The 20598-nt window shown below is 30.6% G+C and overlaps 1 protein-coding gene across 1 annotated transcript in view; it reads left to right on the top strand.

The window, feature by feature from the left end:
- Positions 1 to 20598, top strand: part of LOC133552146 (neurobeachin-like) — a 208396-nt gene that overhangs the window by 71093 nt on the left and 116705 nt on the right. Inside the window, exons 2-5 of the mRNA XM_061899502.1 lie at positions 1514 to 1745; positions 17860 to 17960; positions 20303 to 20398; positions 20473 to 20594. Of these exons, the coding sequence (XP_061755486.1) occupies positions 1514 to 1745; positions 17860 to 17960; positions 20303 to 20398; positions 20473 to 20594 (551 nt within the window). The remainder of the gene's footprint in view (positions 1 to 1513; positions 1746 to 17859; positions 17961 to 20302; positions 20399 to 20472; positions 20595 to 20598) is intronic.

Below are 20598 nucleotides of genomic sequence, written 5' to 3' on the forward strand. Positions count from 1 at the left end.
TGTGTGTGTGTGTGTGTGTGTGTTTGTGTTTTAAGGGCAGGAGAGGGAGGCAGGATTGTTTAGAGTTGTTTAGATGATTTTATTTGAAGAGTGTCTGTTGCTCCCACAGTGAGTGCTTCTTTACTTTAGAACATTGGGGGCCACATTCCGAGTTATGGCGGCCCTCTGAAGGTCACTTGTAACATCGAATAATACATATATATATATATATATATATATATATATATATATATATATATATATATATATATATATATATATATATATATATATATATATACATATATATATATAGACATATAATGTATGTATGTACAATGCATGCATGTAATTTATGCATGCATGTAATTTATGTATGTATGTACATGTGTACACATATATGTGTGAGTGTGTATATATATATATACATACATATATATATACAAATGTGTGTATCAATATTTTTATATGTGTGTGTGTATATATATAAATATATATATATAATTATATATATATGTGTGTGTGTGTATGTGTATATATGTACATATATTTACATATATGTACATATGTATATATATATGTATGTGTGTATATACCTGTATGTACATATGTTTATATATGTGTGTATATATGCATATGTTTTTATATGTATATATTTGTATGCATTCGACCCATCACCCTTGATCACTATATGTACATATATGTGTATATATGTACATATGTATATATTGTGTATGTATATGTGTATAATGTACATATATATGTACATGTGTATAGAGATAATCATGCAAGGCTTGAAAAGGGGTTGGATGAAGCAGATGCTTATATGTATGTATATATATATATATATACATACATATATATATACATCCAAATAAGTGTACATATATATGTGTGTATGTATGTACATGCAATATATCAATCCCCACCTAGTACCAACCTCGTCACGTCCGTTGTGTCCTGAGCAAGACACTTCACCCTTGCTCCTGATGGGTGCTGGTTTGCGCCTTGCATGGCAGCTCCCTATATCAGTGTGTGAATGTGTGTGTGAATGGGTGAATGTGGAAGTAGCGCTTTGAGTACCTCGAAGGTAGAAAAGCGCTATACAAGTACAACCCATTTATTTATTTATATGTGTGTTTGTATGTATATATGTATTTTATTTTATTTTATTTTAACCTTTTTTTGGGGTCAAAAAGCATGATAATTTAATATTTGTTGCATTATTAGATTAAAGTGTGTATTTGTTCCTGTCCAAATGGAGACGCATTATCTCCAGGTTTTTCGTGGGCTGCTATAAAATGACGCGGCGGGCCAGATCTGGCCCCCGGGCCTTGAGTTCGACCCCTGTGCTTTAAAAAAGATGCATGTGTGCGTCATCAGCATCCATCAAATGTCTGTTTGACATCTCCTAAGACAAAGAAGGTTGAACATTAAAACCTCCTGTTCTTCTCCTCTCTTCCCCCTGACCTCTCCTTGGCCCCGCCCCCCTCCTCCTTCTCCTCCATCATCATCATCATCACCGCCACCTCAGCTGGTGGGCGGCGAGTTCGACCTGGAGATGAACTTCATCATCCAGGAGGCGGAGAGCATCGGCTGCATGGTGGAGCTGCTGTCCCACTGCGAGGTGACCTGCCAGGCCGAGATCTGGAGCATGTTCACCGCCATCTTGCGCAAGAGCGTGCGCAACCTGCAGACCAGCACGGAGGTGGGCCTCATCCAGCAGGTGCTGCTCAAGATGAGCGCCGTGGACGACATGATCGCGGGTGAGGAGAACGCCCAAAACATCCGCAAGTCAGTCGTGGAGCACATGCAGGGGTTGGCCACATATATACATACTATGCAAACATAAAACAGCATGTGGTGAAAAAGGAGTTGGAATTTCACAAGAAAAACGTGCAATTTTGCCAGTTTTATAATAAAAGTCCTTGTTTTACTCAACGCAAGTCAAAATTTTACAAGAAAAACGGAACATTTGTGCAATATTATGTTAAAAGTTGGAATTTTACTCAATAACGGTCAAAATTTTATAAGAAAATGTTCGAATATTGGCAATATTATATTAATAATCTGAATTTTACTCTGTAAAATTACGTCAAAAGTCATCATTTCACTCCAAAAATGTCACTATTTTACAAAAACAACAACACATTTTGTAATATTGTGATAAAAGTCTGAATTTTATAAGACAAATGTCACCATTTTGCAATAAAAAGTAATAATTTTACATTAAAAAAGGTAATAATTTTACAAGAGAATATTGCAATATTACAGAAACATAAAGAATATGAGAAATTATTCCCAATTTTAAAAGAAAAAAGTCGACACATTGTGAGAAAAAGACTGCTTTGAGTAAAAAACAACAATTGTTTACATTTTTTTTGTTTGTAATTGGTTTTTAATCTTCATTATTTACTTACCTTTCTGGATAAATAAAGATGTGTATTTTCAACATGAATAATATATACAAACTATGCAAATATAAAACAACTTGTGGTGAAAAATGAGTTGGAATTTCACAAGAAAAAGGTCACAATTTTGCCAGTATTATAATAAAAGTCCTTGTTTTACTCAACGCAAGTCAAAATTTGACAAGAAAAACGGAACATTTGTGCAATATTATGTTAAAAATTGGAATTTTACTCAATAACGGTCGCGATTTTATAAGAAAATGTTCAAATATTGGCAATATTATATTAATAATCTGAATTTTACTCTGCAAAATTACGGCAAAAGTCATCATTTCACTCCAAAAATGTCACTATTTTACAAAAACAACAACACATTTTGCAATATTGTGATAAAAGTCTGAATTTTATAAGACAAATGTCACCATTTTGTATTAAAAAGTAATCATTTTACATTAAAAAAGGTAATAATTTTACAAGAAAATATTGCAATATTACAGAAACATAAAGAATATGAGAAATTGTTCCCAATTTTAAAAGAAAAAAGTCGACACATTGTGAGAAAAAGACTGCTTTTAGTAAAAAAAACAAACAATTGTTTTGATTTTTTTTGTTTGTAATTGGTTTTTAATCTTCATTATTTACTTACCTTTCTGCATATATAAAGATGTGTATTTTCAACATGAATAATATATACAAACTATGCAAATATAAAAAAGCTTGTGGTGAAAAATGAGTTGGAATTTTACAAGAAAAACGCACAATTTTGCCAGTATTATAATAAAAGTCCTCGTTTTACTCAACGCAAGTCAAAATTTGACAAGAAAAACGGAACATTTGTGCAATATTATGTTAAAAGTTGGAATTTTACTCAAAAACGGCTGCAATTTTATAAGAAAACGTTCAAAAATTGGCAAAATTGTATTAATAATCTGAATTTTACTCTGCAAAATTACGGCAAAAGTCATCATTTCACTCCAAAAATGTCACTATTTTACAAAAACAACAACACATTTTGCAATATTGTGATAAAAGTCGGAATTTTATAGGACAAATGTCACCATTTTGCGTTAAAAAAGGTAATAATTTTACAAGAGAATATTGCAATATTACAGAAGCATAAAGAATATGAGAAATTGTTCCCAATTTTTAAGGAAAAAAGTCGACACATTGTGAGAAAAAGACTGCTTTTAGTAAAAACAACAACAAATATTTTGATTTTTTTTGTTTGTAATTGGTTTTTAATCTTCATTATTTACTTACCTTTCTGGATATATAAAGATGTGTATTTTCAACATGAATAATATATACAAACTATGCAAATATAAAAAAGCTTGTGGTGAAAAATGAGTTGGAATTTCACGAGAAAAACGTACAATTTTGCCAGTATTATAATAAAAGTCCTCGTTTTACTCAACGCAGGTCAAAATTTTACAAGAAAAACGGAACATTTGTGCAATATTATGTTAAAAGTTGGAATTTTACTCAATAACGGACGCAATTTTATAAGAAAACGTTCAAAAATTGGCAATATTATATTAATAATCTGAATTTTACTCTGCAAAATTACGGCAAAAGTCATCATTTCACTCCAAAAATGTCACTATTTTACAAAAACAACAACACATTTTGTAATATTGTGATAAAAGTCTGAATTTTACAAGACAAATGTCACCATTTTGCAATAAAAAGTAATAATTTTACATTAAAAAAGGTAATAATTTTACAAGAGAATATTGCAATATTACAGAAACATAAAGAATATGAGAAATTATTCCCAATTTTAAAAGAAAAAAGTCGACACATTGTGAGAAAAAGACTGCTTTTAGTAAAAAAAAAAAACAATTGTTTTGATTTTTTCTGTTTGTAATTGGTTTTTAATCTTCTTTATTTACTTACCTTTCTGGATATATAAAGATGTGTATTTTCAACATGAATAATATATACAAACTATGCAAATATAAAACAACTTGTGGTGAAAAATGAGTTGGAATTTTACAAGAAAAACGTACAATTTTGCCAGTATTATAATAAAAGTCCTTGTTTTACTCAACGCAAGTCAAAATTTAACAAGAAAAACGGAACATTTGTGCAATATTATGTTAAAAGTTGGAATTTTACTCAATTACGGCCGCAATTTTATAATAAAACGTTCAAAAATTGGCAATATTGTATTAATAATCTGAATTTTACTCTGCAAAATTACGTCAAAAGTCATCATTTCACTCCAAAAATGTCACTATTTTACAAAAACAACACATTTTGTAATATTGTGATAAAAGTCGGAATTTTATAAGACGAATGTCACTATTTTGTATTAAAAGTAATCATTTTACATTAAAAAAAGGAAATAATTTCAGGAGAAAATATTGCAATATTACAGAAACATAAAGAATATGAGAAATTGTTCCCAATTTTAAAAGAAAAAAGTCGACACATTGTGAGAAAAAGACTGCTTTTAGTAAAAAAAACAAACAATTGTTTTGATTTTTTTTGTTTGTAATTGGTTTTTAATCTTCATTATTTACTTACCTTTCTGGATATATAAAGATGTGTATTTTCAACATGAATAATATATACAAACTATGCAAATATAAAAAAGCTTGTGGTGAAAAATGAGTTGGAATTTCACAAGAAAAACGTACAATTTTGCCAGTATTATAATAAAAGTCCTCGTTTTACTCAACGCAAGTCAAAATTTTACAAGAAAAACGGAACATTTGTGCAATATTATGTTAAAAGTTGGAATTTTACTCAATAACGGCTGCAATTTTATAAGAAAACGTTAAAAAATTGGCAAAATTGTATTAATAATCTGAATTTTACTCTGTAAAATTACGTCAAAAGTCATCATTTCACTCCAAAAATGTCACTATTTTACAAAAACAACAACACATTTTGTAATATTGTGATAAAAGTCTGAATTTTATAAGACAAATGTCACCATTTTGCAATAAAAAGTAATAATTTTACATTAAAAAAGGTAATAATTTTACAAGAGAATATTGCAATATTACAGAAACATAAAGAATATGAGAAATTGTTCCCAATTTTAAAAGAAAAAAGTCGACACATTGTGAGAAAAAGACTGCTTTTAGTAAAAAAAAACAACAATTGTTTTGATTTTTTCTGTTTGTAATTGGTTTTTAATTTTCATTATTTACTTACCTTTCTGGATATATAAAGATGTGTATTTTCAACATGAATAATATATACAAACTATGCAAATATAAAAAAGCTTGTGGTGAAAAATGAGTTGGAATTTCACAAGAAAAACGTGCAATTTTGCCAGTAATATAATAAAAGTCCTCGTTTTACTCAACGCAAGTCAAAATTTGACAAGAAAAACGGAACATTTGTGCAATATTATGTTAAAAGTTGGAATTTTACTCAATAACGGCTGCAATTTTATAAGAAAACGTTCAAATATTGGCAATATTATATTAATAATCTGAATTTTACTCTGCAAAATTACGGCAAAAGTCATCATTTCACTCCAAAAATGTCACTATTTTACAAAAACAACACATTTTGTAATATTGTGATAAAAGTCGGAATTTTATAAGACAAATGTCACCATTTTGCAATAAAAAGTAAGCATTTTACATTTTTAAAAAAGTAATAATTTCAGGAGAAAATATTGCAATATTACAGAAACATAAAGAATATGAGAAATTGTTCCCAAATTTTAAAAGAAAAAAGTCGACACATTGTGAGAAAAAGACTGCTTTTAGTAAAAAAAAAAAACAATTGTTTTGATTTTTTCTGTTTGTAATTGGTTTTTAATCTTCTTTATTTACTTACCTTTCTGGATATATAAAGATGTGTATTTTCAACATGAATAATATATACAAACTATGCAAATATAAAACAGCTTGTGGTGAAAAATGAGTTGGAATTTCACAAGAAAAACGTACAATTTTGCCAGTATTATAATAAAAGTCCTTGTTTTACTCAACGCACGTCAAAATTTGACAAGAAAAACGGAACATTTGTGCAATATTATGTTAAAAGTTGGAATTTTACTCAATAACGGCTGCAATCTTATAAGAAAACGTTCAAAAATTGGCAAAATTGTATTAATAATCTGAATTTTACTCTGTAAAATTACGTCAAAAGTCATCATTTCACTCCAAAAATGTCACTATTTTACAAAAACAACAACACATTTTGCAATATTGTGATAAAAGTCGGAATTTTATAGGACAAATGTCACCATTTTGCGTTAAAAAAGGTAATAATTTTACAAGAGAATATTGCAATATTACAGAAACATAAAGAATATGAGAAATTGTTCCCAATTTTAAAAGAAAAAAGTCGACACATTGTGAGAAAAAGACTGCTTTTAGTAAAAAAAACAAACAATTGTTTTGATTTTTTCTGTTTGTAATTGGTTTTTAATCTTCATTATTTACTTACCTTTCTGGATATATAAAGATGTGTATTTTCAACATGAATAATATATACAAACTATGCAAATATAAAAAAGCTTGTGGTGAAAAATGAGTTGGAATTTTACAAGAAAAACGTACAATTTTGCCAGTATTATAATAAAAGTCCTTGTTTTACTCAACGCACGTCAAAATTTGACAAGAAAAACGGAACATTTGTGCAATATTATGTTAAAAGTTGGAATTTTACTCAATAACGGTCGCAATTTTGTAAGAAAACTTTCAAAAATTGGCAATATTATATTAATAATCTGAATTTTACTCTGCAAAATTACGGCAAAAGTCATCATTTCACTCCAAAAATGTCACTATTTTACAAAAACAACAACACATTTTGCAATATTGTGATAAAAGTCTGAATTTTATAAGACAAATGTCACCATTTTGCATTAAAAGTAATCATTTTACATTAAAAAAAGGAAATAATTTCAGGAGAAAATATTGCAATATTCCAGAAACATAAAGAATATGAGAAATTGTTCCCAATTTTAAAAGAAAAAAGTCGACACATTGTGAGAAAAAGACTGCTTTTAGTAAAAAAAACAAACAATTGTTTTGATTTTTTTTGTTTGTAATTGGTTTTTAATCTTCATTATTTACTTACCTTTCTGGATATATAAAGATGTGTATTTTCAACATGAATAATATATACAAACTATGCAAATATAAAACAACTTGTGGTGAAAAATGAGTTGGAATTTCACGAGAAAAACTTACAATTTTGCCAGTATTATAATAAAAGTCCTTGTTTTACTCAACGCTGGTCAAAATTTTACAAGAAAAACGGAACATTTGTGCAATATTATGTTAAAAGTTGGAATTTTACTCAATAACGGTCGCAATTTTATAAGAAAACGTTCAAAATTGGCAATATTATATTAATAATCTGAATTTTACTCTGCAAAATTACGGCAAAAGTCATCATTTCACTCCCAAAATGTCACTATTTTACAAAAACAACAACACATTTTGCAATATTGTGATAAAAGTCTGAATTTTATAAGACAAATGTCACCATTTTGTATTAAAAAGTAATAATTTTACATTAAAAAAGGTAATAATTTTACAAGAAAATATTGCAATATTACAGAAACATAAAGAATATGAGAAATTGTTCCCAATTTTAAAAGAAAAAAGTCGACACATTGTGAGAAAAAGACTGCTTTGAGTAAAAAAAACCAACAAATATTTTGATTTTTTTTTGTTTGTAATTGGTTTTTAATCTTCATTATTTACTTACCTTTCTGGATATATAAAGATGTGTATTTTCAACATGAATAATATATACAAACTATGCAAATATAAAACAACTTGTGGTGAAAAATGAGTTGGAATTTCACGAGAAAAACGTACAATTTTGCCAGTATTATAATAAAAGTCCTCATTTTACTCAACGCAAGTCAAAATTTTACAAGAAAAACGGAACATTTGTGCAATATTATGTTAAAAGTTGGAATTTTACTCAAAAACGGCCGCAATTTTATAAGAAAACGTTCAAAAATTGGCAATATTGTATTAATAATCTGAATTTTACTCTGCAAAATTACGGCAAAAGTCATCATTTCACTCCAAAAATGTCACTATTTTACAAAAATAACACATTTTGCAATATTGTGATAAAAGGCGGAATTTTATAAGACAAATGTCACCATTTTGCGTTAAAAAGTAATCATTTTACATTTTTAAAAAAGTAATAATTTCACGAGAAAATATTGCAATATTACAGAAACATAAAGAATATGAGAAATTGTTCCCAATTTTAAATGAAAAAAGTCGACACATTGTGAGAAAAAGACTGCTTTTAGTAAAAAAAAACAACAATTGTTTTGATTTTTTCTGTTTGTAATTGGTTTTTAATTTTCATTATTTACTTACCTTTCTGGATATATAAAGATGTGTATTTTCAACATGAATAGTATATACAAACTATGCAAATATAAAAAAGCTTGTGGTGAAAAATGAGTTGGAATTTTACAAGAAAAACGTACAATTTTGCCAGTATTATAATAAAAGTCCTTGTTTTACTCAACGCAAGTCAAAATTTGACAAGAAAAACGGAACATTTGTGCAATATTATGTTAAAAGTTGGAATTTTACTCAATAACGGCTGCAATTTTATAAGAAAACGTTCAAAAATTGGCAAAATTGTATTAATAATCTGAATTTTACTCTGTAAAATTACGTCAAAAGTCATCATTTCACTCCAAAAATGTCACTATTTTACAAAAACAACACATTTTGCAATATTGTGATAAAAGTCGGAATTTTATAAGACAAATGTCACCATTTTGCATTAAAAAGTAATCATTTTACATTAAAAAAGGTAATAATTTTACAAGAGAATATTGCAATATTACAGAAACATAAAGAATATGAGAAATTGTTCCCAATTTTAAAAGAAAAAAGTCGACACATTGTGAGAAAAAGACTGCTTTTAGTAAAAAAAACAAACAATTGTTTTGATTTTTTCTGTTTGTAATTGGTTTTTAATCTTCATTATTTACTTACCTTTCTGGATATATAAAGATGTGTATTTTCAACATGAATAATATATACAAACTATGCAAATATAAAACAACTTGTGGTGAAAAATGAGTTGGAATTTCACAAGAAAAACGTACAATTTTGCCAGTATTATAATAAAAGTCCTTGTTTTACTCAACTCAGGTCAGAAGTTTACAAGAAAAACGGAACATTTGTGCAATATTATGTTAAAAGTTGGAATTTTACTCAATAACGGACGCAATTTTATAAGAAAACTTTCAAATATTGGCAATATTATATTAATAATCTGAATTTTACTCTGCAAAATTACGGCAAAAGTCATCATTTCACTCCAAAAATGTCACTATTTTACAAAAACAACAACACATTTTGTAATATTGTGATAAAAGTCGGAATTTTATAAGACAAATGTCACCATTTTGTATTAAAAAGTAATAATTTTACATTAAAAAAGGTAATAATTTTACAAGAAAATATTGCAATATTACAGAAACATAAAGAATATGAGAAATTGTTCCCAATTTCCCAATTTTAAAAGAAAAAAGTCGACACATTGTGAGAAAAAGACTGCTTTGAGTAAAAAAAAACAACAAATATTTAGATTTTTTTTGTCTGTAATTGGTTTTTAATCGTCATTATTTACTTACCTTTCTGGATATATAAAGATGTGTATTTTCAACATGAATAATATATACAAACTATGCAAATATAAAACAACTTGTGCTGAAAAATGAGTTGGAATTTCACAAGAAAAACGTACAATTTTGCCAGTATTATAATAAAAGTCCTTGTTTTACTCAACGCAAGTCAAAATTTGACAAGAAAAATGGAACATTTGTGCAATATTATGTTAAAAGTTGGAATTTTACTCAAAAACGGCCGCAATTTTATAAGAAAACGTTCAAATATTGGCAATATTATATTAATAATCTGAATTTTACTCTGCAAAATTACGGCAAAAGTCATCATTTCACTCCAAAAATGTCACTATTTTACAAAAACAACAACACATTTTGCAATATTGTGATAAAAGTCTGAATTTTATAAGACAAATGTCACCATTTTGCATTAAAAAGTAATCATTTTACATTTTTAAAAAAATAATAATTTCAAAAGTCAAAATTTTAAAAGAAAACTTAAAAATGTTGCCAATATTATAATCGTAATTGGAATTTTATGATAAAAGTCTTTTTACTCAACGCAAGTCAACATTTGACAAGAAAAACTCAACATGTGTGCAATATTATGATAAAAGTCGGAATTTTATTCGACAAAAGTCACAATTTTACAAGAAAAGCTTAAAATTTGGGCAATTTTATGAAAAGAGTCGTAATTTTACCCGACAAAAGTCAAAATTTTAAAAGAAAACTTAAAAATGTTGTCAATATTATAATCGTAATTGGAATTTTATGACAAAAGTCTTTTTACTCAACGCAAGTCAACATTTGACAAGAAAAAATGAAGATGTGTGCAATATTATGATAAAAGTCGGAATTTTTACTCAACAACAGTCACAATTTTACAAGAAAAGCTTAAAATTTGGGCAGTTTTATGATAAAAGTCGGAATTTTACTCGACAAAAGTCACAATTTTAAAAGAAAACTTAAAAACGTTGCCAATATTATAATCGTAATTGGAATTTTATGACAAAAGTCTTTTTACTCAACGCAAGTCAACATTTGACAAGAAAAACTGAACTTGTGTGCAATATTATGATAAAAGTCGGAATTTTACTCGATAAAAGTCACAATTTTAAAAGAAAACTTAAAAACGTTGCCAATATTATAATCGTAATTGGAATTTTATGATAAAAGTCTTTTTACTCAACGCAAGTCAAGATTTGACAAGAAAAACTCAACATGTGTGCAATATTATGATAAAAGTCGGAATTTTACTCGCCAAAAGTCACAATTTTAAAAGAAAACTTAAAAATGTTGCCGATATTATAATCGTAATTGGAATTTTATGACAAAAGTCTTTTTACTCAACGCAAGTCAACATTTGACTAGAAAAACTCAACATGTGTGCAATATTATGATAAAAGTCGGAATTTTACTCGCCAAAAGTCACAATTTTAAAAGAAAACTTAAAAATGTTGCCGATATTATAATCGTAATTGGAATTTTATGACAAAAGTCTTTTTACTCAACGCAAGTCAACATTTGACTAGAAAAACTCAACATGTGTGCAATATTATGATAAAAGTCTGAATTTTACTCGACAAAAGTCACAATTTTAAAAGAAAACTTAAAAACGTTGCCAATATTATAATTGTAATTGGAATTTTATGACAAAAGTCTTTTTACTCAACGCAAGTCACAATTTTACAAGAAAAGCTTAAAATTTGGGCAATTTTATGAAAAGACTTGTAATTTTATCCGACAAAAGTCACAATTTTAAAAGAAAACTTAAAAACGTTGCCAATATTATAATCGTAATTGGAATTTTATGATAAAAGTCTTTTTACTCAACGCAAGTCAACATTTGACAAGAAAAACTCAACATGTGTGCAATATTATGATAAAAGTCGGAATTTGTACTCAACAACAGTCACAATTTTACAAGAAAAGCTTAAAATTTGGGCAATTTTATGTAAAGAGTCGTAATTTTACTCGACAAAAGTCACAATTTTAAAAGAAAACTTAAAAATGTTGCCAATATTATAATCGTAATTGGAATTTTATGATAAAAGTCTTTTTACTCAACGCAAGTCAACTTTTGACAAGAAAAACTCAACATGTGTGCAATATTATGATAAAAGTCTGAATTTTACTCGACAAAAGTCACAATTTTAAAAGAAAACTTAAAAATGTTGCCAATATTATAATCGTAATTGGAATTTTATGACAAAAGTCTTTTTACTCAACGCAAGTCAACATTTGACAAGAAAAACTCAACATGTGTGCAATATTATGATAAAAGTCGGAATTTGTACTCAACAACAGTCACAATTTTACAAGAAAAGCTTAAAATTTGGGCAATTTTATGAAAAAGAGTCGTAATTTTACTCGATAAAAGTCACAATTTTAAAAGAAAACTTAAAAACGTTGCCAATATTATAATCGTAATTGGAATTTTATGATAAAAGTATTTTTACTCAACGCAAGTCAAGATTTGACAAGAAAAACTCAACATGTGTGCAATATTATGATAAAAGTCGGAATTTTACTCGCCAAAAGTCACAATTTTAAAAGAAAACTTAAAAATGTTGCCGATATTATAATCGTAATTGGAATTTTATGACAAAAGTCTTTTTACTCAACGCAAGTCAACATTTGACTAGAAAAACTCAACATGTGTGCAATATTATGATAAAAGTCTGAATTTTACTCGACAAAAGTCACAATTTTAAAAGAAAACTTAAAAACGTTGCCAATATTATAATTGTAATTGGAATTTTATGACAAAAGTCTTTTTACTCAACGCAAGTCACAATTTTACAAGAAAAGCTTAAAATTTGGGCAATTTTATGAAAAGACTTGTAATTTTATCCGACAAAAGTCACAATTTTAAAAGAAAACTTAAAAACGTTGCCAATATTATAATCGTAATTGGAATTTTATGATAAAAGTCTTTTTACTCAACGCAAGTCAACATTTGACAAGAAAAACTCAACATGTGTGCAATATTATGATAAAAGTCGGAATTTTATTCGACAAAAGTCACAATTTTACAAGAAAAGCTTAAAATTTGGGCAATTTTATGAAAAGAGTCGTAATTTTACCCGACAAAAGTCAAAATTTTAAAAGAAAACTTAAAAATGTTGTCAATATTATAATCGTAATTGGAATTTTATGACAAAAGTCTTTTTACTCAACGCAAGTCAACATTTGACAAGAAAAAATGAAGATGTGTGCAATATTATGATAAAAGTCGGATTTTTACTCAACAACAGTCACAATTTTACAAGAAAAGCTTAAAATTTGGGCAGTTTTATGATAAAAGTCGGAATTTTACTCGACAAAAGTCACAATTTTAAAAGAAAACTTAAAAACGTTGCCAATATTATAATCGTAATTGGAATTTTATGACAAAAGTCTTTTTACTCAACGCAAGTCAACATTTGACAAGAAAAACTGAACTTGTGTGCAATATTATGATAAAAGTCGGAATTTTACTCGATAAAAGTCACAATTTTAAAAGAAAACTTAAAAACGTTGCCAATATTATAATCGTAATTGGAATTTTATGATAAAAGTCTTTTTACTCAACGCAAGTCAAGATTTGACAAGAAAAACTCAACATGTGTGCAATATTATGATAAAAGTCGGAATTTTACTCGCCAAAAGTCACAATTTTAAAAGAAAACTTAAAAATGTTGCCGATATTATAATCGTAATTGGAATTTTATGACAAAAGTCTTTTTACTCAACGCAAGTCAACATTTGACTAGAAAAACTCAACATGTGTGCAATATTATGATAAAAGTCGGAATTTTACTCGCCAAAAGTCACAATTTTAAAAGAAAACTTAAAAATGTTGCCGATATTATAATCGTAATTGGAATTTTATGACAAAAGTCTTTTTACTCAACGCAAGTCAACATTTGACTAGAAAAACTCAACATGTGTGCAATATTATGATAAAAGTCTGAATTTTACTCGACAAAAGTCACAATTTTAAAAGAAAACTTAAAAACGTTGCCAATATTATAATTGTAATTGGAATTTTATGACAAAAGTCTTTTTACTCAACGCAAGTCACAATTTTACAAGAAAAGCTTAAAATTTGGGCAATTTTATGAAAAGACTTGTAATTTTATCCGACAAAAGTCACAATTTTAAAAGAAAACTTAAAAACGTTGCCAATATTATAATCGTAATTGGAATTTTATGATAAAAGTCTTTTTACTCAACGCAAGTCAACATTTGACAAGAAAAACTCAACATGTGTGCAATATTATGATAAAAGTCGGAATTTGTACTCAACAACAGTCACAATTTTACAAGAAAAGCTTAAAATTTGGGCAATTTTATGTAAAGAGTCGTAATTTTACTCGACAAAAGTCACAATTTTAAAAGAAAACTTAAAAATGTTGCCAATATTATAATCGTAATTGGAATTTTATGATAAAAGTCTTTTTACTCAACGCAAGTCAACATTTGACTAGAAAAACTCAACATGTGTGCAATATTATGATAAAAGTCTGAATTTTACTCGACAAAAGTCACAATTTTAAAAGAAAACTTAAAAATGTTGCCAATATTATAATCGTAATTGGAATTTTATGACAAAAGTCTTTTTACTCAACGCAAGTCAACATTTGACAAGAAAAACTCAACATGTGTGCAATATTATGATAAAAGTCGGAATTTGTACTCAACAACAGTCACAATTTTACAAGAAAAGCTTAAAATTTGGGCAATTTTATGAAAAAGAGTCGTAATTTTACTCGATAAAAGTCACAATTTTAAAAGAAAACTTAAAAACGTTGCCAATATTATAATCGTAATTGGAATTTTATGATAAAAGTATTTTTACTCAACGCAAGTCAAGATTTGACAAGAAAAACTCAACATGTGTGCAATATTATGATAAAAGTCGGAATTTTACTCGCCAAAAGTCACAATTTTAAAAGAAAACTTAAAAATGTTGCCGATATTATAATCGTAATTGGAATTTTATGACAAAAGTCTTTTTACTCAACGCAAGTCAACATTTGACTAGAAAAACTCAACATGTGTGCAATATTATGATAAAAGTCTGAATTTTACTCGACAAAAGTCACAATTTTAAAAGAAAACTTAAAAACGTTGCCAATATTATAATTGTAATTGGAATTTTATGACAAAAGTCTTTTTACTCAACGCAAGTCACAATTTTACAAGAAAAGCTTAAAATTTGGGCAATTTTATGAAAAGACTTGTAATTTTATCCGACAAAAGTCACAATTTTAAAAGAAAACTTAAAAACGTTGCCAATATTATAATCGTAATTGGAATTTTATGATAAAAGTCTTTTTACTCAACGCAAGTCAACATTTGACAAGAAAAACTCAACATGTGTGCAATATTATGATAAAAGTCGGAATTTGTACTCAACAACAGTCACAATTTTACAAGAAAAGCTTAAAATTTGGGCAATTTTATGTAAAGAGTCATAATTTTACTCGACAAAAGTCACAATTTTAAAAGAAAACTTAAAAATGTTGCCAATATTATAATCGTAATTGGAATTTTATGATAAAAGTCTTTTTACTCAACGCAAGTCAACATTTGACTAGAAAAACTCAACATGTGTGCAATATTATGATAAAAGTCTGAATTTTACTCGACAAAAGTCACAATTTTAAAAGAAAACTTAAAAATGTTGCCAATATTATAATCGTAATTGGAATTTTATGACAAAAGTCTTTTTACTCAACGCAAGTCAACATTTGACAAGAAAAACTCAACATGTGTGCAATATTATGATAAAAGTCGGAATTTGTACTCAACAACAGTCACAATTTTACAAGAAAAGCTTAAAATTTGGGCAATTTTATGAAAAGAGTCGTAATTTTACCCGACAAAAGTCACAATTTTAAAAGAAAACTTAAAAATGTTGCCAATATTATAATCGTAATTGGAATTTTATGACAAAAGTCTTTTTACTCAACGCAAGTCAACATTTGACTAGAAAAACTCAACATGTGTGCAATATTATGATAAAAGTCGGAATTTTACTCGACAAAAGTCACAATTTTAAAAGAAAACTTAAAAATGTTGCCAATATTATAATTGTAATTGGAATTTTATGACAAAAGTCTTTTTACTCAACGCAAGTCACAATTTTACAAGAAAAGCTTAAAATTTGGGCAATTTTATGAAAAGAGTCGTAATTTTACCCGACAAAAGTCACAATTTTAAAAGAAAACTTAAAAATGTTGCCAATATTATAATCGTAATTGGAATTTTATGACAAGTCTTTTTACTCAACGCAAGTCAACATTTGACTAGAAAAACTCAACATGTGTGCAATATTATGATAAAAGTCGGAATTTTACTCGACAAAAGTCACAATTTTAAAAGAAAACTTAAAAATGTTGCCAATATTATAATTGTAATTGGAATTTTATGACAAGTCTTTTTACTCAACGCAAGTCACAATTTTACAAGAAAAGCTTAAAATTTGGGCAATTTTATGAAAAGAGTTGTAATTTTATCCGACAAAAGTCACAATTTTAAAAGAAAACTTAAAAATGTTGCCAATATTATAATCGTAATTGGAATTTTATGACAAGTCTTTTTACTCAACGCAAGTCAACATTTGACTAGAAAAACTCAACATGTGTGCAATATTATGATAAAAGTCGGAATTTTACTCGACAAAAGTCACAATTTTAAAAGAAAACTTAAAAATGTTGCCAATATTATAATTGTAATTGGAATTTTATGACAAGTCTTTTTACTCAACGCAAGTCACAATTTTACAAGAAAAGCTTAAAATTTGGGCAATTTTATGAAAAGAGTTGTAATTTTATCCGACAAAAGTCACAATTTTAAAAGAAAACTTAAAAATGTTGCCAATATTATAATCGTAATTGGAATTTTATGACAAAAGTCTTTTTACTCAACGCAAGTCAACATTTGACAAGAAAAACTCAACATGTGTGCAATATTATGATAAAAGTCGGAATTTTACTCGACAAAAGTCACAATTTTACAAGAAAAGCTTAACATTTTATGAAAAGAGTTGTAATTTTACCCGACAAAAGTCACAATTTTATAAGAAAACTTTAGAATTTTGTCAATATTGTAATCCATCCGTCCATCCATTTTCCTACCGCTTGTCCCTCTAGAGGTCGCGGGGGGTGCCGGAGCCTATCTCAGCTGCATTTGGGCGGAAGGCGGCGTACACCCTGGACAAGTCGCCACCTCGTCACTGGGCTAAAACAGATAGACAATATTATAATTATAATCGGAATTTCACTAATAATAATAATAGATTTTATTTGTAAAAAAGCACTTTACGTTGAGCAAAAAAACTCAAAGTGTCACAGTGTAAAAAAAATAAAAAAGAATAAAATATAAAACTAGAAACAGCCTAATAGCTAGAACCAGCATTCATGTCTATAAAAAGGCGAAATGATAACAAAAGTCAAGAAAAATGTCACCATTTTGCACTAAAAATTAATAATTTTTACATTAAAAAAATTATAATTTTATGAGAAATTATTGCAATATTACAAAAGCAGAATATGAGAATTTTTTCCCAATTTTATAAGAAAAAAGTCGACACATTTTGAGCAAAAGACTGCTTTTAGTTAATTATACATTTTTTGGGTTGTAATTGGTTTATTTACTTCAAGTTATTCATATTTATGAATATGTATTTATTTTTCTAATGAATTTTGGTCAAAGGGGCCGCATTTCAATTTCTTACACACACACTTGTTATTTCATATGTTGGCCAAAGGGGGAGCACTTCAAATAGAGGATCTTTGACCAGATTCCTGACAGCCTAGCAAAACTTGAAGCTCATTCCTCGTGTGTGTGTGTGTGTGTGTGTGTGTGTGTGTGTGTGTGTGTCTGCAGACCTGCTGGTGGACATGTTGGGAGTGATGGCCAGTTACAGCATCACAGTCAAAGAACTGAAGCTGCTCTTCAGCATGCTGAGGGGCGACAACGGCATCTGGGTGAGCACACACACACACACACACACACACACACACACACACACACACACACACACACACACACACACGTGAACAATGTGCAGGGTTGAAGTCTTCCTCTCTCTGTGTCCAAGTTCTCATCTCCAACTAAGTCCTCCTCTCTCTGTGTCCAAGTTCTCATCTCCAACTAAGTCCTCCTCTCCCTTTGTCCAAGTTCTCATCTCCAACTAAGTCCTCCTCTCTCATGTCCAACTAAGTCCTCCTCTCTCTGTGTCCAAGTTCTCATCTCCAACCAAGTCCTCCTCTCTCTGTGTCCAAGTTCTCATCTCCGACTAAGTCCTCCTCTCTCTGTGTCCAAGTTCTCATCTCCGACTAAGTCCTCCTCTCTCTGTGTCCAAGTTCTCATCTCCAACCAAGTCCTCCTCTCTCTGTGTCCAAGTTCTCATCTCCAACCAAGTCCTCCTCTCCCTGTGTCCAAGTTCTCATCTCCAACTAAGTCCTCCTCTCTCATGTCCAACTAATTCCTCCTCTCTCTGTGTCCAAGTTCTCGTCTCCAACCAAGTCCTCCTCTCTCTGTGTCCAAGTTCTCATCTCCAACCAAGTCCTCCTCTCTCTGTGTCCAAGTTCTCATCTCCGACTAAGTCCTCCTCTCTCTGTGTCCAAGTTCTCATCTCCGACTAAGTCCTCCTCTCTCTGTGTCCAAGTTCTCATCTCCAACCAAGTCCTCCTCTCTCTGTGTCCAAGTTCTCATCTCCAACCAAGTCCTCCTCTCCCTGTGTCCAAGTTCTCATCTCCAACTAAGTCCTCCTCTCTCATGTCCAACTAATTCCTCCTCTCTCTGTGTCCAAGTTCTCGTCTCCAACCAAGTCCTCCTCTCTCTGTGTCCAAGTTCTCATCTCCAACTAAGTCCTCCTCTCTCTGTGTCCAAGTTCTCATCTCCAACCAAGTCCTCCTCTCCCTGTGTCCAAGTTCTCATCTCCAACCAAGTCCTCCTCTCCCTGTGTCCAAGTTCTCATCTCCAACCAAGTCCTCCTCTCTCTGTGTCCAAGTTCTCATCTCCGACTAAGTCCTCCTCTCTCTGTGTCCAAGTTCTCATCTCCAACCAAGTCCTCCTCTCTGTGTCCAAGTTCTCATCTCCAACTAAGTCCTCCTCTCTCATGTCCAACTAATTCCTCCTCTCTCTGTGTCCAAGTTCTCATCTCCAACTAAGTCTTCCTCTCTCAGTGTCCAAGTTCTCATCTCCAACTAAGTCCTCCTCTCTCTGTGTCCAAGTTCTCATTTCCAACTAAGTCCTCCTCTCTCTGTGTCCAAGTTCTCATCTCCAACTAAGTCCTCCTCTCTCATGTCCAACTAATTCCTCCTCTCTCTGTGTCCAAGTTCTCATCTCCAACTAAGTCTTCCTCTCTCAGTGTCCAAGTTCTCATGTCCAACTAAGTCCTCCTCTCTCTGTGTCCAAGTTCTCATCTCCAACCAAGTCTTCCTCTCTCTGTGTCCAAGTTCTCATCTCCAACTAAGTCCTCCTCTCTCTGTGTCCAAGTTCTCATCTCCAACCAAGTCTTCCTCTCTCTGTGTCCAAGTTCTCATCTCCAACCAAGTCCTCCTCTCTCTGTGTCCAAGTTCTCATCTCCAACTAAGTCCTCCTCTCTCATGTCCAACTAAGTCCTCCTCTCTCTGTGTCCAAGTTCTCATCTCCAACTAAGTCCTCCTCTCTCATGCCCAACTAAGTCCTCCTCTCTCTGTGCACAAGTTCTCATCTCCAACTAAGTCCTCCTCTCTCATGTCCAACTAAGTCCTCCTCTCTCTGTGTCCAAGTTCTCATCTCCAACTAAGTCCTCCTCTCTCATGCCCAACTAAGTCCTCCTCTCTCTGTGTACAAGTTCTCATCTCCAACTAAGTCCTCCTCTCTCTGTGTCCAAGTGCTCATCTCCAACTAAGTCCTCCTCTCTCTGTGTACAAGTTCTCATCTCCAACTAAGTCCTCCTCTCTCTGTGTCCAAGTTCTCATCTTTAACTAAGTCCTCCTCTCTCATGTCCAACTAAGTCCTCCTCTCTCTTTGTCCAAGTTCTCATTTCCAACTAAGTCCTCCTCTCTCTGTGTCCAAGTTCTCATCTCCAACTAAGTCCTCCTCTCTCTGTGTCCAAGTTCTCATCTCCAACTAAGTCCTCTTCTCTCTGTGTCCAAGTTCTCATCTCCAACTAAGTCTTCCTCTCTCATGTCCAACTAAGTCCTCCTCTCTCTGTGTCCAAGTTCTCATCTCCAACTAAGTATTCCTCTCTCATGTCCAAGTTCTCATGTCCAACTAAGTCCTCCTCTCCCTGTGTCCAAGTTCTCATGTCCAACTAAGTCTTGCTCCTCCCCCACAGCCCAGACACGCCATCAAGCTGCTGTCGGTATTGAACCAGATGCCTCAGCGTCACGGCCCTGACACCTTCTTCAACTTCCCAGGACGCAGTGCGGCGGTACGTGATGTCTGCTGTTGGCGCGCGCGGGCTAGGGCGAGTAGTTAACCGGGAGTGTTCTGTCCTCCCCGCAGGCCATCGCCTTGCCGCCCATCGCCAAGTGGCCGTACCAGAACGGCTTCACCATCAACACCTGGTTCCGTCAGGATCCTCTCAACAACATCAACGTGGACAAAGACAAGCCGTACCTCTACTGGTCA

This window comes from Nerophis ophidion, linkage group LG04 (genome assembly GCF_033978795.1).
Source record: "Nerophis ophidion isolate RoL-2023_Sa linkage group LG04, RoL_Noph_v1.0, whole genome shotgun sequence".
NCBI classification, from domain to species: domain Eukaryota; kingdom Metazoa; phylum Chordata; class Actinopteri; order Syngnathiformes; family Syngnathidae; genus Nerophis; species Nerophis ophidion.